The following is an 18502-nucleotide window of genomic DNA, read 5'->3' as shown; positions in this document are numbered from 1 at the left end:
ACAAGAAATGAAATGCAATGTAAAGATTATAAGAGTCAAATCCACCCTTTCAACCTATCTCAAAATTTGAACAGTTCTATTTCTATTAAAATCTGAGCAGTTCTATTTCTATCTCAATCCACGCAACAAAGCTCTTATTTGTGGATCGGAATATCAATCGATTAATTCTTTATGTGAATCCTTAACTAAGATGAGATTATCAGATTTATGTCTCAAGCTTGTCATTAAGTATGACTAAGTTTGATCTCATTTAAGCATGAATCAAATAATCTCAATCTTAAGAGTTTTCACAAAAGCACAATTAAAATAGAGGCAATATAACTAATTTGACAAGATTAAGATAAAGTCGCTTCAACTTCATTGACTTCTCTATGGAGAATCTAGCTGATCATCGCGAGGAATAAATTGTAATAAAATAAAATAGAGAAAGTAAAGTAGAGAAGAGAATGAGAGTTTCTTTGTTGCTATTTGATTTCAAAATTTAGCTTGAATCTCTTTGATTACACAACTTGAAAGCATGGTGAAAACTAAACCTAGAATACAAAAAGAAAAAAAGAACAAAAAGGGAAAAAGAGGTTTTTTAACTCTCACTCTATAAGAACTCTTTTTCTAATAAAAATAGAAAATTACATAATAGAATTAAGAAGAAGGGAGAGGGACCCTTTCCTTTGGAACAACTCCTCATTTTATAGAGTTTTTCTTTCGGGTTTTCAAGTCATATCCGCTCTAGTTGTTGCAAGCTAAATCCATCAATGCAACGGTCAAAAGGCCTAGAAGCTTCAACACAAATCCCAGGGTAATTCTCCCTAGGATCATCGCTGTGCGATGATGTGGAGGATTTTTTGCTCCGAGTTTTGAGTGGCTGATCCTCATTGGCTCAAGCATTGTAATGATAATTTTTCCCATTTCTATTTGTCTATGAATTTGACCTTTTTACTTGCAATCAATAGAAATTATTTGAGGTATCAATAATTTGGAATTTTTATATGAATTGTTGTTATTTGAAGAAAATAACAATCAAGTGGGGATCCTTGTATAATTCTAGTCTTAGAAATGACTTTATGAGACTTGATCAACTTGAGCAATACGTCTTAGTCTACTCGGGCAATACGTCTTAGTCTTAGACGAGTTTTGAAACCATGCTTTGAAGTTCTGGATGACTCAGACAAATCATTTTGATTTCAAATGATTTTTTAAAACATGTTAGAAGTCCATTGTACGTGTACGTGTTAGTTTAAGTATGTTGCTCATTTGTCTCATGATTAATAAAATCTTTTAAAAAATACAAATTACTTTCATAAATAAAAATAGGTAAATTTAGAAATATATATATACTAAAAGGAATTAAATGATTCACCCTTGAAATTTATTGTGTGAATAAAAAGAGTTGTTTACAAAAAAAAAAATGTTGAAGTGACTGCGCAACACACTGCATTGCTGTGGATGTGTGCACAGAACCATATATATTTTTTCTCAAGATACAAGTGAAAAACATCTATGATTCTATGCACACCTCCATATCAACGCGTTGGATTAGATTAGTATCTCTCTCTCTCTCTCTCTCACACACACACACACACACACCCTACTTTCTATCTATGTTTCTCATCACAATCTTTTTTCTCAAATATTTCCTCATTTTCTTTTCCTTTTATTCTCAGTCTCTTGCTCTTGTTGTTGGGAAAGATTTTTTGCTAGTTGGATATCGTTGTTATTTTACTTTTAAAAAAATTAATGATTTAGACTTGTTATTAATTGGTTGATTGCTCAATTAATGAGGAATCCATTTGGAATTTAGTTGAATCAATATTCTAAGGATTATGGTTACTGATTTTACTAAATTCTTTGTGCCATCTATTGATATAGCATATTTTTTTGTATTTAATTTATTAATAATTATTCGTACAATAACACATTTTTTAGAAAACCAAGGCAAAAATGTCGTGCCAACATCTTTACTTGAAAAAATCCATCCTACCCGGCATATAAAAAATCATAAGAAATTCAAGTATTCGAGTAATTAAAGAAGAGGACAATAAAATAATGTAAAATGCTTTTAGTTAAAACTAAGATACAGTTAGGATGAGCATGAACAAGTTAAACGATTAAGAGGAAATGGGATGAGAGAGGGAGAGAGTGCTAATGGGATAAGAGGATGTGAGTGCCATAATGGAGAGAGTGAGATCAAAGGGAGAGTAGTGAAAGATATTGGATTGAGAGATAGATGCAAAGTGAGATGAGAGAAATACCAAGAATGAGAAACAATGGAGAAACAGACAAGAGTGAGATGAAAGACAGCTAGAGCACTAAGAGTGAGAAGGATAGAAAGTACTAATAATGTGAGGGAGGCAAGGAGATAAGTAGAGTGATGAGTGAGGAAGAGAGGGGTCATTTTGCCCAAAAATCCAAGTTAATGCAGCAAATGTTTCTTTTTTCTGAGTAAGGTCTGTTTGATTGCATGGGAATTGAGATTCCATGAAGGTGGGAAAATGGTGTTAGGAAAATAGCTTAGGCACCATGGAAAATGATGAATTCCGCCATTTGATTGCAACTAGGAAATAGCATGCGAAAGAAAAAAGAAGGGAGAAAAATAGAGAAAGATATGGTTGGGAGGGTATGTGTTGATATCAGATAAGGCTAGAGGTCAAGGCAGGGAGGAAGAAGAATGAGAAGAAGGATAAAGGTGAGGGGATAGAGGAGGAAAGTAGAAGTGATAGAGATATAAGAAACGATGACAGTGGCAATATTGGAATTATGCAACAACAAAGTTGGAGATCGACGGTGGTAGAGGTCAAAGGTGGAGGGTAGAGGAAGAGAAAGGAGAGTGAATAAGGAAAAATGTTGGGTTATGACTTCTATTCTTGTATATGGAGAGTTGTCGTGAATTCAACCCGGATCTTTTGATGATCCATTAACAACCCGCATAGGATCCGGGGGTGAAGTCCCAGGACAAAATATTGGGCCCATTTGGTTTGGTTTTGGATATGACCCGTTTAACCTCTTTGTAACCCTAAGTATATAGAGGGTAAGAGATGAAACCCTAAATGACTGTGAGAGATACACGAGAGACAAAAGAGAAATTGTAACATAATTCTTCTTTGGTTAATATAGTGAAATTACCGTTTTTCGCTTGTAGACGTAGGTCGATGTTTTGACTGAACCATATATATCTTGTGTCGTATAAGATTCTTGTGTTTTTGTTTGATTTATACTTCGGATCATAGGATTTTTTCTAACAGAAAAAATAAAATTATATTAAATTTCATTTTCTCATAAGAGTAGGTGGGAAAATGAAATCCATTTTTCACTAGATTTTTTTGATGACGAAAGACTTTCATTTTCCATGGAAAAAAAGACCAATCAAACAATGACAACTTCACCCATTTTCCATGAGTGATCAAACAAACCCAAAGTTCCAATAGTAGTTCACTTTTGCTTATTTTATCATGCAGTGAAATCCTTTAACAGATTTGTTACAATATATATATATATATATATAAAAGAACTATATGCATAAATTAAAGTAGATTTTACAGATAATATAATAAATGTATATTTTAAAAAACTGAATCGATAATCAAATCAAAATTTTGTTCAAATGGTGATTGGGGTTCAATTCGGTTTGACCGGTTTGCATTTATATTAATATTTTTTAAATATATAAAAATAAAAAGGAAAATTTATGATTTTTTTCTGTGAATCGAGGGAAAAACACAAAAGGATTAATATTTTTTATTGAAAACATTATATTTTCTTCAAATCTTCAAAGGTTTTCAATTTATTTTCTTTTAAAATTTCTAATATAAATGAATTTTAGTAAATGGTTGGTTTGGTCCAATTTGTCAAAGCACTAATTTTAACAAGAATAATGATTTTCTAACGCCCCCTCTAAAATACGCCCCCATAGACTCCCTAATGTGGCATGTGCTACAACCATGATTTTTCCTCAGGATATACAATTGCACATATTTATGGGAATGTATAGTTGTGTATCCCAATGAAAAAAAATCTATGATTCTAGCCCATGTTACAACAGGGAGCGTATGTCAGAGGGGGTATTAGAAAATTAAAATCATGACTCTTTTAAAAACCAACTCAGCTATAGAGGTTGTGGGATTATAATTGTATATTCTAAGCGAGTTTAGTCTCATCCGTTAGTTGGTTTGACACTTTGCAAATTCCCACAAAAAAAAAAAAAAAAAAAAATTATATCCTAAGGGCTCTTTACAAATTTATTATAAATAAAAAGTGATTTTATAAATAACATAATAAAAATATATTTCTATAAAATTAGAAAGCTAAAAACCAAGGCTAATAGAGAATTATGGGATTGCAATTTTGTTTAATTTAACAAAAATAATTTTGATAATACTAAAATTAAATGTAAACCGGAAGGTGGCGTGTGCAAATCCACATGTATCTAAAGGGCTTATTTGTAATTTAAAATTTAATTAAAGAATAGTTTTGAAGATTACATCAGCATTTTTTATAATTTTAAACACTAACGTGGTCTTAGCCTCTTAGGGACGTTTGCAACTTTTTCTAGGTTTTTTTTTAATATCAAAATGACCTTTGATTATATTAAATTTAAATGTTAAGGTGGGAACATTTTTGGTGGGGAACCACTACTACTTGGCCTTGGACTTCTCTCATTATAATAGTAAAGAAGTGGGAGTATTTTTGGTCTTTACATTTTGGGAAAACTATTTAATGGACCAGGGACTTCTTTCTAACAAGTCTCTGAGTTTTGGACAGTTGTTTGATAGTCTATTTAGTAAAATTTTCATTTTTAATGGTCTGTCAACCTCATCTCATGTTATATTGCACACATCGAAATTGCAACTTCCACCCACTTTTTTGTGATACCCACCTTAACTTTAAATAATTATCGAAATTATTTGTTAATATTTTGTAGGTACCTACCGAACATAACTGTCAATAAATTTTTGATGATTTCGATTCAAAATCATTGTTTTGAAGTTTTAATAGTGATTTTTTTCCATATTCCTTGATGATTATATATATATAAAGTTAATTTGAAAAAAAAAATAATCCTAAAGTGTAATGATTTCCTAATGCTCCCTTTGACATACCTCCCATCACAGAATTGTAGATCATTTGTCTCGAGATACATTTTTTCTTATATATCTCGAGGCAAATGATCTACGATTTTGTGATGGGGGGCGTGTGTTAGAGGGGGGGCGTCATATTATCACAACTCAAATTTAATCTCCATTGATTCAATCTCTCATAAAATTCAGAAGGAGATGAAAAAAAATAACAAAGGGGAGAAAGGAAGGAGAGAATGAGAAAAAAACAAGGAGAAGAAAATGTAGGTTTTGGATTTTTTGATTAGTATGTGATGGTGTGTCCAATAAGTCAAAATGAAAAGGTAATATGATAATTAATTTTTTTTTTTAATTACAAAAAAGTCATTTAAATGGGTGCAATCAACTGTTTCGGTGTGTGCAAATAGACCGACTCTTGAATAAAATGCCTTGCTGGCCTTCTCACCCTGCTATTGTTACGTCGGTTCCTCGTATATTTCTTTACGTATCGAGATACATATTCTAAGTGCAAATATTTGTAGTCCAATATTGGGTGCCTAGAAACGTAAACTCGGCAAAATTTCCCCAATATATTGCCCCGCTCTCTAGTCCTCCAGCACGTGACATTGTTTAGTCTTCTATTTCTCTACTCTGATTTGTTGTATGTCCCAAACCCTAACCCTAATAACCCTTGGCACAACTCTCTCCCAAATCCCAGTCTTCTTCTCAAAAGATCTATTATTGCTCGCGAGCGTCCAAGAACCGTAGCTTTGATCTATTGCACTTCGTTGTGCCATCTGTTTCGTAGCAAGATCTGATGGGGTCGAAATCGAATGTAAATAGTTCAAGGCCCTCTTGGGGTGAAGGAGCGAGTCCTGGGTTCGTTTCTCACATCAAGATTCAATTTTTATCCCTTTTTTTGTTTTGGTTTTGGGTTTCACGTTGTTGATTTGCTTTTTTCCCTTCGATTTCAGGAAGATTTTTATTGGAGGACTTGCTAAGGACACAAGCTTAGGTAAGCTCTCTCGATGTCACCGTGTATTTAGTCCAGATGATTTTCGTTTTTGTTTCAGAATATTAAATTAGTTATCTCATGAATTTCACAATAAAACGTATGAAAAACAAACCAAACAAGATTTGGTGGGTCTTTGATTTTTTTTTCTGATTTCGGTTGTTTTGAGTTGGCTTGTTTGATAATATTTTCAAGATGTTTGATATTTGCCACCAATTTAGGTTTTAGGTTTAATGGATTATTATTTTATTTTTGAGTGGTGTTCTTCATTACCTGATTTTTGCCATTCTAAATTGTTTTGGTGATGAAATTAGCTGCATTCACAAAACATTTTGGAAAATATGGAGAAATAATTGACTCGGTCATCATGAAAGATCGGCACACGGGGCAACCAAGAGGTTTTGGATTTATCACCTATGCTGACCCTTCAGTTGTAGACAAAGTTATCGAAGAAATCCATGTCATCAATGAAAAACAAGTAAGTATGACTTCAGAAGTTTGATTCTTGTTTCTTAAATGCATTGTTATGCTTTTAGTTTGTGATGTTTTAATTTGACTAGGGTTTTAGTTTGTGTCTTTTGATATGAAACTGTTTGATGCATAACTTTTCTATTAGATTTAGTGTTAAAATAGAATTTGAGTGTCTATGTGGAAATGTTCTCGCATTGGCTTTATAAATCCACAGGATTTAATTCTGGACCTACTAAATAAATCTTGGATTTAACAGGTTGAAATTAAAAGAACAATTCCAAAAGGTTCTGTACAATCTAAAGATTTCAAAACGAAGAAGATCTTTGTTGGTGGGGTGCCTACAACAGTCACTGAAGGTATAATTTTTTACCTGTAATGTATCATTTACCATTCATGCATCCAAAGTTATTTTGTAATTTCTTTTTTTGAAAAAATCTTTTATTTTTAGGCCATCTCCAGCCTGACTCAAAATTTTTACTCAGATTTGACTAAAAACTTCATTTGATATTGAGCACTCCAGTGGCAAACTGAAAATCTCTAACAGCAAACTAAAAAATTTTCTGATTTTTTGAAAAATTCCCATCTTCTCCTCAAAGCCTGTCTCTTTCTCCAATTCTCACTCAAATATGACTGTCAAGAATTTGTTTAAAGATTTGAGTCTCCCTTGATTTGGGTAAAGATTTGAGTCTCCTTTGATTTGGTGTCAGTCTGAGTTAAGGAGTGGGGCTCCTTTTTACTACTTTTTACTTAAATTTGAATTTGAATCTGGACCTGAGTTAGGACCAGAGATGCTCTTAGAATAAAATTGTTATGTAATTTATCATTCTTATATTTAAATGATATATGAATAGATTTTAAAGAAACTATATTGTCTTATTGTTTACTTGTCTATTGAATTGTATAGATGAGTTCAAGAATTTTTTCTCCAAGTATGGGAAGGTGGTGGAGCACCAGATTATACGTGATCACGCAACCAATCGCTCTCGAGGTTTTGGATTTATAATCTTTGACAGTGATGAAGTTGTGGATGATATATTAGCTAAAGGAAATAGGATCGATATGGAGGGTACCCAGGTGAGTTTAGCGTGTTCGTGCAAAAAATTAGGTCAAATACAGATTTTGGGTTACTCCATTTCACTCATTGCACTTCTATGTTCTCCAAACAGCCTACATTATAAGGAGTACTATTTATTAATTCTGCTTAGTTGCTCCCCTCACCCCCCCCCCCCCCCCTCCTCCTCCTCCTCCTCCTCACCCACCCACCCACCCTCTCTTTCATTCTTTTAATCTTTGGTATAGATCATAATGGACATATTAGATCATCCCAAGTTAGGGTTCTTGAGATAATTTACTAATGGAAGAACCTAGGTTAACTCACTTGCTTTGTTGTAGGTGGAAATCAAGAAGGCTGAACCAAAGAAATCCTCAAACCCACCACCCGCACCTGCATTTGGTAGTGACTCTAGGCCTCGTTCTTTCGGCGATAGTCTTGGTGGTTTTGGCGATTCTTATAGTGGTTTTGGCAGCAGCAGGTTTGGTCCACCTCCCTATAGGACACCAGGAGGCCTTGGCGGTAGGCTTGGTGGTTATGTTGGCTATGGAGGTGGTGCAAGCGAATTTGATGGTGGTTATGGAGGTTTTGGTGGAAGTGGCCTAGGTGGTTTCCGGGGAGAATCTTCCCTTGGCTATCCTAGTCGTCTTGGACTGTATGGAGGATTTGGTGGGGGATATGGAGGAGGTGGGATAGATGGTTATGGTCGAGGAGGCGAAGGCTTTGATAGTTATGGTTCAGGTTATGGTGGTGCTTATGAATCTGGGCCTGGTACCGGTTATGGTGGAGCCGGTGGGTTTTATGGAGGTAGGGCAGGTTATAGTGGTAGTAGTCGGTACCACCCTTATGCGAGGTAGAAAGATGCAGGTTGCAGTTGTGGTTGATATATTGCCTAGAAGTTCCCCTCTGGTTCGTCTAGTTTTGCAGGACATATGACATGACATCCCTTGTAGCTCAATAGATGCTGGTTTGCAGGAACTAGAAATGCCTTCACTTATTGCAAGTGAGGAGGTCTAGATCAACCATAAGAACTACTAGTTTGTCTATTGCTTTTTATATGGCTTGACCTAGTTTTAACGATACTAGACTATATTCTATTTTAGCTTCTCTTTGTTTTGTGTTTGTTAGATGAGTTTAGCTTGTTGTGTAGACTTAAGCAGAATTATGTTCTAGTGCTTGTTTTGATTACCTCCGTCTCATGCTGGTTTTGGCAATTCGTTCCATTTGTACGGTTTGATTACATTCCGGTTGGTTAATATAAATAGATTGAATTGAGTGTATTCATTTAGGTTGTGGGTTTGACCTAATAATTCAGAAGGTAGAAAAATGTGAAAAAGGATACAAGACCCAGGTGCTGGGGGATGATCACATTAGGGCTGCAAGTGGGACCAATCTGATAGGCATTAATTCTGATCCTTGCTGGATAATTTTTAGATCCAAATCCAAACTAATTACAATTGAATTGATTCTAGACTGGATCACGTCTTGTTTGATATACAAATATCAATAAACTCAAATGTATATTATATAATAGTATTTCCAGAACTGATTGGGTTATGGTAGATCTAATTCCCCCTTTTTTTTTTTGTTTTGTTTTGTCGTCTGATGAGTATTGGATGGTCACACAAATTTATAGATTTGTTTTATTGATGACAATTGTAGTATAATTAACTTTTAATCAAGCTGAGGTATCTTGAAGTAAATATAAAGAGATTGTGGAGCCTTTATATATATGTATAGATATATTTCTTACACAAGATGTTCATGATTTTGGTTACTTTGTGTTTGGATTTATGGAGAGAGAAGCTCAAAAATTCATGAAACAGCTTCGGGTCTCCCCTCATTTTCACTCCCCCCAGTCTTATTTTTGGCTTGATTTCTCAACAAAAAAAAGAAAAATTAAAAAAAAGAAAGTAGTGATGCCGGCCAGAGTACTACCAATAATGCGGACTATAAACATAGTAAGGATCGTGCACCATAAGTGTCGGCCAGTAGTGTAGCACATGAGCCTAATAAAGATCATAATAAGGGTGAATCTGAATTCGCATGGTCCCTTGTCTCAAACATTTACAAGGTATTTCGGACGGGAGGTTCTATTGTCACATCAACTTTTGCTAACGCCACCTTTTATGTGTAAACCAAAGAATTAGCACAGTTCTCGGGGTTGCATTAGCAAAAGCTTGTGTGGCAATATAAGCTCTCTCGGATTATTTTCTATTGAATGATATCATGTCAGGCCATTGGCTGGGTCGAGTACCAAAACCTAGTCCAACCCCGATACATTCAATGGGTTTAGGCCAAAGCCTATTTACAATCTATTTTGAGTTACCCTATTTTCATACTGGTGGCATGCCCCTTGACCTTGGTCCTCTTTTTATGAATTGTCATTTCTTGGAAAAAAAGAACTTTTCTTGACCTCGTCAAAGGCTCACTTAATTCCCTAATTTAAAATTGAAATTAGCAGTGAAAAATGAACCGTTTTTTTTTTTCTTTTTAAGTTGTTCACATTTTGTACTCTTTATCCGTGTGACATACAACCATTTTTATTTCTTAATAATGCATTAGATTGAAGAATTACAAATTAATAATAAAAAATTAACTAACTTGCCTATTATTAACAATAAAATGTATATTATTATCCCAACATTATTAAAACTATACACCAAGCAAATTTAATGAAAAATAGGACACCCATCAACCTTAATTTTAGGTTCAGTCGGACAAGTTACATGAGGTCAATGATCATCGAAACTTGGGTCCATGTATATACTCTTGATATGGAGGGTAAAACTGGGTAGTAGAGCTAAAAAAGCAACACCCATATCAAGCCCATTTGATAAGTTGTGGTTGTACTTTTTCCACCATTCTCCGTATTTCATATACACTACAAAATTGAAGATGAGGGCCAACACAAATCAAGACCAGTAATTTATTGGATCAGCTACCATCAGCTTTGAAGAACCCAATCATATAATTGGAACGTTGACTATGGTTAAATTTCTTATTGGGGAACATCCTCAATAACATCCACACAATCATCGGTGCAACCATTCCGATAAGAAAAAATATGCAGATCATCGAGTATTGGCCATATGGTGCAAATACCTGGTTTGGATCGATTGCACTCCAGATCAACGTAGCGCTATAAGTGCTGTGTTGACCTGGGCATGTCCATGTGCTTCCCCTTTGGGAGCTTGTTCAAGTCGCAAATGTTGTCCACTGTAGCGATTAACCACCATGTTCTAGACACTAGGTACGCATCGGTTTTAGTTCTTAAGAATCGAACGAGAAAAAAAGTATTTCAAATTATCATAAAACTTTTTTTTCTTTAAAAGATTAAGATGGTATCAAAAAAATTATTAACTTAGTTACAATTTTTGTACTAAAGACATAAGCTTATTATTATAATTTTTTAAATAAAAAATAATCCTCTTTAAAAGTAATAAATGTTTAGAAGATATAGCTCATTTTAAGTTCCAATTCAAAGTTTATATATAAAAATTGAAGAACTTAATTTATCATGCATTTATTTTGAAATAAAAGAATGAATAATGTTGAAGTGACTTCCAAGATCGACCTCATTTCGCACTTTCTTGAAGTGGAGATGTCTACGAATCCTAGATTTGTTTTTTCATCGAGATGAGTGAAAAGCATTTATAGTTCTATGCTCACCTCCACATTAGGAAAGTCCAGAATGAGGTCACTCTAGTATGATTCTAGAAGAGCATCTTAAATCATTTATAATATTAAAAATATGACAAAATAAAATGGTTTTGGGTGCCAATGGACCCATCAGATAGAACCTAACGATTTTCATTCCTATAAGTTTGGTTCTATTTTCATTTCTATCAGTTTGGTTCTATTTTAAATCCAGTTCTACTTGGTTCCAACAAGAAGGGGATTTGAATCGAATTTGATTACGGTTTGGTGTCGATTAAAATAGGGGAAAATTTTCAAAAAATGACTAATTTTAATTTTGTTGATGGAGCCAATGATAATAGATTCACACTGGGAGAGTGGAAAATCATTTGCCCACTTTTACTGCACATGACCGTTTAAAACCAAACCGGTTTTTAAATTTGAATGAAAGACCGTTAAAACTATGATATCCTCTCTAGCTTCCCTCCACCTTCCTCCTTCACCAAAACCTAACCAAACCCACCAAAGCTCTCAATCTCCTTCCATTGAAAACCTTAAAAGTCACCTTCTCTACAACTTCAACACTCCATTTGAACTCAAACAAATCCATTCTCACATCATCAAAACTAACCAAAGTCACTCAATTCTCCCTCTCTCTCGTGTTGGGTCTATCTGCGCTTTCTCCCCAGATTTCGATTACGCTCGATGGATCTTCGAATGTGTTGAAAAACCTGAGATTGTAATTTGGAATTCTTCCCTGAAGAGCTTTGCCGAAGGCAATTCTCCAATTGATGCTATTCACCTCTTTTATAAATTGCGCCAATCTAATGTCCAACCCGATACCTTTACTTGTTCTTTCGTTCTCAAAGCTTGCTCCCTTTTACCTGATATTTGTACTGGTAGAATTGTTCATGGATTGGTCGAGAAACTTGGGTTTCAATCGGATTTGTTCTTGCAAAACACAATTGTTCATATGTATGCGTGTTGTGGTTCGATTAATGATGCTCGGAAGTTGTTTGAGAAGATGTCTGAACGAGATGTTGTAACGTGGAATATTATGATAACCCAGTTAACCAAGAGGGGTGAGATTGAAAGAGCCCATGATCTATTTGATCAGATGCCTGAGAGAAGTGTGAGGTCGTGGACTGCCATTATCGCAGGTTACGTCCAGTGTGGGAAGCCAAAGGAGGCGATTCGCCTCTTCACACAGATGGAAGAGGCCGGGGAAAAACCCAATGAGGTGACCGTTGTGGCTGTTCTTGCTGCTTGTGCAGATTTGGGTGCACTTGATCTTGGCAGGCGGGTTCACGAGTATTCGGATCAATGTGGATTTAAGAAAAATGTCCGTGTGTGCAACACTTTGATTGATATGTACATCAAATGCGGGTGTTTAGAGGTCGCACGCCAAGTTTTTAGTGAGATGGAGGAAAGAACGGTTGTGTCGTGGTCTGCCATGATTGGAGGGCTTGCAATGCACGGGCAGGGCGAGGATGCTCTGAAGCTTTTCTCTAAAATGACCAAAATTGGCATCAAGCCTAATGGGGTCACATTCATTGGGTTGTTGCATGCTTGTAGCCACATGGGTTTGATAAATGAGGGCCATAGGTTCTTCACTAGCATGACTAGGGATTATGCGATAATTCCTCAGATTGAGCATTATGGATGCATGGTTGATCTCCTTAGTCGGTCAGGGCTCCTTGAAGAAGCCCATGAGTTCATCAAGAACATGCCCATCAAGGTAAATGGAGTTGTATGGGGAGCCCTCCTTGGTGGATGTAGAGTACACAAGAATGTGGAGTTGGCTGAGGAAGCGATCAAACACCTTCTTGTATTAGACCCACTTAATGATGGATACTATGTAGTTCTTTCAAACATCTATGCAAAGGCGGGGCGGTGGGAGGACACGGCAAGAGTGAGAATGTTGATGAGAGAGAAAGGAGTGAAGAAGACACCTGGATGGAGTTCAATCACGGTAGATGGTGTGGTTCATGAGTTTGTGGCTGGGGATGGGACTCATCCTCAAGCTGAGGAGATATATGAAAGGTGGGAGGAACTACTAGAGCAAATGAAACTAAGAGGTTATGTTCCTGATACTTCGGTAGTCCTGCTTGACATGGACGAAGACAAGAAGGAACATGTTTTGTATCGACATAGTGAGAAGTTGGCAACTGTTTTTGGGCTATTGAACACTCCTTCTAGAGCACCGATTAGAATCATGAAGAACCTTCGTGTTTGCGAGGACTGCCATGCTGCTTTGAAACTAATCTCTTCAATTGTTAATCGAGAGATAGTTGTACGTGATCGAAACCGATTCCACTGTTTTAAAGATGGTTCTTGTTCTTGTAAGAATTATTGGTAGCGAATTCCAACACAATTGAAAATGTTCTTATTAATAAAATTATGTTTTAGATCTTGTTGGTTGCTCATTCATCATCATCTCATCTTTTCCCCAATTATTGGCCGGGTTTGGTAACAAGGATCCTACTTTGCCTTTCAATTTATTCATGACCCAAATATTCAATAGCCTTATGCTCCTAGTATCTTTTCTCACTACATTCATGTCATTTTTTTTGTCTTTCAACTTATCCTTTTAGAGCCTTAGTCTCTTTCCTAGCATCATAAAGAGTTTAATCCATAGCAAATCTCACCCCTTGTTGGATTTAAGGGTGTCAGTGGGTACCGGATTACCCAATTATCAATGTACCTGAAACCAATCAATCAATTTTGGGGTTACCATCAGGAATCTGATCATTTTTGGATAGCCATCATAGGGAGCCGATAAGAATCGGGTTTTTTTTTTGGGTATATTGCATTCGATAGCTAACCGACTTGGAGATTTACTTTAATGGGTACCTGATAGGTATTGAGTATTCGCAGGATCTATGTGGTTAATAAGGTCTCCTAACCAAAATCGAAACCGATAAGAAACAAAACCAATAATTAAAAAATAAAAAAATAAAAAAAATAAAAAAATTCTAGTTCTGAGTATTTGTAGATTAATTAAATTGAAATCAACCCATTTACACATCTAGTTGGTCCTACCGAGTTCCAATTTGATAAGGGCTTGATCCGATAAAATATTAGAAGCTATAAATTAAAATTGACATCCCACCTATCCCTCCCTCCCATCCCAGGTTCCCACCTCTCTCTCTCTCTTAAGTTTTATTTTTTGTTTTTCTGATCCAGCCTTCTTCACTATGACCCGGCAGGTATGTTCAATATTGGTGGTGAGGTTTTGTAGTCAATGGTGGTAGTGGTGATGGCACCACCATTACCGACCACAGGACTGCCCTTCACAATATCCATTCACCACGACTAGCCACCACGGAACCTCCTTCCATCTTGTCTCGAGCTCTACATTTTGTGGGATCCAATGAGAGGGTACTGTTAAAGCAAAGAATAAGATGAGTGAATTAATGAACTGAATTAGACATCAATCCACTTACATACATAAAGTGCTCAAATTAGATACTTCAAGCTCAATGGTTCACTTTTTTTTATTTTTATGTTCTTTAATGGTTGTATCATATTATAGTTGTTTGATGAACAAGACTGGTAAAGTAGCTTTCTACATAACCCACTGTTATAGCTTTAATGATTCATTCTTCTCGATGAACAAGACAGTTATAATGTCTTACAACTTTGATTTTTAGTGTGTAAGGTAGGAGGTGAGTTTCTCTTTTATAGATTTATTATGGCACAATGATTGTGAAGGACTCTTTATTGAGAATATGTACCTAGTAAAGAATATGGATTATTTAATTTTCACTTAATAAAATATTATCCTATTAAAGTTCTTTTGAAAAATATTTTAAGGGAAATACTTGAAATACTCTTTTAACAACTTTACAAAGTGATTCGATTTAAAAATATACTAAGCCAAATAAAAAATTGATCAATTTATTTGGTTATTAGTATTTTTGTGAAAGATAAAAAATAATTTTTATTTATTTATTAAAAATTATTCAGAAGGTCAATATAATTTTATTTAACTCATTTAAATTGACTTGTTAATTTTCTAATTGAATCAATTTGATGAACATTCAAGTTGAGTTTTAAATTATGTTTAAATTATTTATATATTTTAATAAATCTAATATATATATATCAAATCAATTTGAAATCAATTTGATGATGGTGATGACCATACACGTCTCCATCAACATCACTATCATCATCTATGTGAGATAAAGATTAATAATTTTGGGAAAAAAAATAAAGATTTTTTTTTTTTTTTTCATTTAGATCATTTTTTCATTGTTTTATAAGAGATGATCATAGTCAAGAGGCATGTCATTAATGTTAAAACATAGGAGTACCTCAAATATTCTCAAACAAACAAGTTTTGTTAAATGTCAAAATATCGTTGGAAGGGTAATTACAATATTTTCACTTAAAAAAATCCTTTTTAGATTAATACTTGATAAAATGGGTATTAAAGAGTCTATATTTTTTTTAAAGGGACTTTTTGATATATATTTTCAAAAAATTGATCTTTGTGATCATTGTCCCTTATTTATTTGTAAATATAATTATTCATCTTTATTATTTTGGGATTAAGAAGTAAAGCAAACATTCTTACAAAGGACATTCCTATTCCCCATCAATAAGTTCTCTCTAGTTGCGCCTCCTCATTGCATCCCGGCATTTCATGCTCTTCAAAACTCAACAAAGAGTTTGCAATAAGTCTATTTAACACCTCCAAAAAAGGACAATAAATCTACCACGAATCCTAAATGTTGCCATAATTTATTTGAAGGGTTTTAGAAAGAACTTTCAAGAAAGCTTTATTCCAACTATTTAAATTGATTATATTTAATGGGTTTACTTACATTATAAAGAAACTCTGATGCGATAGGTTCAAATCCAACTTACCCATTAAGAAAAAACAGATTATACATCAGTCTTAGAAAAGAAGACCAAGGTCAAGGGGAGCATGTCATTAGTTTGAAAGACCACTAGGAAGGGCTATGTAATGTCATCACAACCTAAGAAAATCATTAAAATTATAAACCGAACAAACTTAATGAAAAATGGGGCACCCATCCACCTTTATATTAGGTGCAGTAGGACACGTTGCAAGAGGGCAGTGATCATCAAAACTGGAACCCCACCAATTGGGCCCATATATATCTTTCATTTCAAGAGTAAAGCTGGTTAGTAGAGCCAAAAAAGAAATTCCCATATCAAGCCCATTTGATAAGGGGTAGGTGTACTTTGACCACCACTCTTTGTAATTCTTAAACACCACAAAGTGGAAGATAACACCCAACACAAACCAGGACCAATAATGGACTGCACCGGCTGGGGGCATCAATGAAGGCCCAAGTAATATAACTGGAACGTTGATTAGTCGTAACCACTTGTTCCCAGGACAAGCCTTTGAAAACATCCACACAATCACTGTTGCAACCAATCCGATAAGAAAAAATATATAGATCATCGAGTAGTTGCCGTGTGGTGCAAATACATGGCTTGGACCTATTGCACCCCAAATCAAGTTACCACTATAGGTGACGTGAACGCCAGGGCATGTCCATGAGCTCCCCTTTGGGAGCTTGTTCAATTCGCATATGTTGTCCACTGTAGTGAGTAACCACCATGTCGTACAATAGCTTATGGTCGATCCGATTAATGAGGCCATAATCTGTCTCCAAAAAATAATTTACAAATGACCTTGGTACTAAAATGAAGTTAAGTTGTTGAATTCTTAAATTACCTGAACAATGAACAAAGATTTTGGAGGAATTTTCAAGTAGTGGGCTAGCTTGAATTCTTGAATAAAACCCATAACGCTAGTCAATGTAGAATTACCATACGATTTGAAAACCAAGTTAGCCATAGGCTTCCCTGGGTATACATACCCTAAAATGAGCTCTGTTAGAGTGTACAAATCAATGCCCTGCATCCAAAGCACAGAAAAAACCATGTCAAAATCCAAACTGACAAATGCACAAAAGGAACAGATACAAGGTTAATTACCTGGCCTGTAGTAGCTTGTAGTACACCGTTAGGAAGGACTAGAACCAAAACCAAAAGGCACCCAAACAGAACACCCCAATATGGAAGTTGAAGTAGGTCATGAAATACTTCACAGATGAGGATAGCGATCCCCAACATTGAGAATAAGATTGTATAAAACCACCATTGGGGAATAACGTCATACTTCTTCATTAGCCTATTGTGAACATCATTGAATTGATCACCGTTTTTAAACGCTTGCTTAAATTGGACCCAACTCTCCCTAGGACATCAAAAATAAAATGATCAAAATGTTAATTTGTATAAAAACTTAAAAAAAAAGTAACACTAGTATTTGAACATATATAAAAGTAAGAACCTCACCTCCCATGGTATATCACAAAATGAGTTAGAGTGGCAGTTATGGCTGCGAAGTTAAATCCATAGTAATATAGCATTATTGTACTTAGGTAAATCTTCGAGTAACCATCATATGCTTGTTTGTCAAATACTAACTTGTCATCCAAAACTCGCGATACATTGTAGACATGTCCATTGGAATCAAACAAATCCCAAGAAGTAAATGGAAATTTCTTGGCACTGAATGAATTGGTCCAATAGGTAATGGGAGCTATTATATAGAGGCATAAGAGAAATCCAACCATCATATTTATGATAGTGGAAAAAGGGAGAACTAGAGGACTTCCCAAAAAGGTTGTTATAGTTCCCCAATCAAGGGCAAATGACCCAATGCCAAGACCAGAAGGACCAGAACCTATTTGTTGGGCAGTGACTGAATCTTTCCAAATCCAACAAACGAAGGAGAGGGCAGTTATAGATGGAAAAAAATAGTTAGGGATAAGGTAATAAGCAAAGCTCGAAACAGATGTTATTAGAAAGAATTGAAATGTGGTTAGGTGTCCCTTAGGTCTCACTTGTACCTCATGTAATCCCCTGGAAAATCAAAACAACATATCAGCTGATTTCAAAGAAAACTTCATTTATTGGATGTGTTTCAATGTGAAAGAAGAGAGTAAAGAAGTCTACCTATAGAAAGATACATCCATTAAAGTGAAAGGCCACCACATATAGGGAGAGTTCACTAAGAACTTTATGAACATCCCAGCAAAACCATACCCCAACATCTAAAAATTAAATATCAATTGAGGTTTTAAGATAAAGTTAAAATGTGAAAAGCTTTGAAAAAGCTAAATATTTTCTAAAGATAAAACAAAGTAAATGTGGACTAGAAAGAAAACTCACTTGAGATGTTTGGATTAAAAGAAAACCAGCCCAAAAGTTCACTTTTTTGTGGTAGAA

The 18502-nt window shown here is 35.0% G+C and overlaps 2 protein-coding genes and 1 pseudogene across 2 annotated transcripts; 2 read left to right on the top strand and 1 right to left on the bottom strand.

Annotated features, from left to right (window-relative positions):
- The first annotated feature begins 5642 nt into the window (after positions 1–5642).
- LOC147411771 (heterogeneous nuclear ribonucleoprotein 1-like) lies at positions 5643–8862 on the top strand. Its single transcript, XM_086452260.1, has 6 exons — positions 5643–5927; positions 6023–6063; positions 6375–6538; positions 6788–6887; positions 7436–7605; positions 7924–8862. The coding sequence occupies exons 1-6, from the start codon at positions 5866–5868 to the stop codon at positions 8437–8439; spliced, it is 1053 nt and encodes a 350-aa protein (XP_086308386.1). The 5' UTR covers positions 5643–5865; the 3' UTR covers positions 8440–8862.
- Positions 8863–11090: 2228 nt separating this feature from the next.
- LOC147411770 (pentatricopeptide repeat-containing protein At5g48910 pseudogene) lies at positions 11091–13633 on the top strand (annotated as a pseudogene).
- A 2485-nt stretch (positions 13634–16118) lies between these two features.
- On the bottom strand, positions 16119–18289 carry LOC147411769 (oligopeptide transporter 1-like). The gene is made up of 5 exons (XM_086455804.1): positions 18230–18289; positions 17567–18136; positions 17204–17465; positions 16941–17123; positions 16119–16868 (listed from the first exon to the last, which is right to left on the bottom strand). The coding sequence occupies exons 1-5, from the start codon at positions 18268–18270 to the stop codon at positions 16245–16247; spliced, it is 1680 nt and encodes a 559-aa protein (XP_086311930.1). The 5' UTR covers positions 18271–18289; the 3' UTR covers positions 16119–16244.
- Between the last annotated feature and the right edge of the window lie 213 nt (positions 18290–18502).

Source organism: Akebia trifoliata, chromosome 1 (genome assembly GCF_017979445.1).
Source record: "Akebia trifoliata isolate Shusen 1 chromosome 1, ASM1797944v1, whole genome shotgun sequence".
Lineage (NCBI taxonomy): Eukaryota > Viridiplantae > Streptophyta > Magnoliopsida > Ranunculales > Lardizabalaceae > Akebia > Akebia trifoliata.
This window is presented reverse-complemented; position numbering and strand designations above follow the sequence as displayed.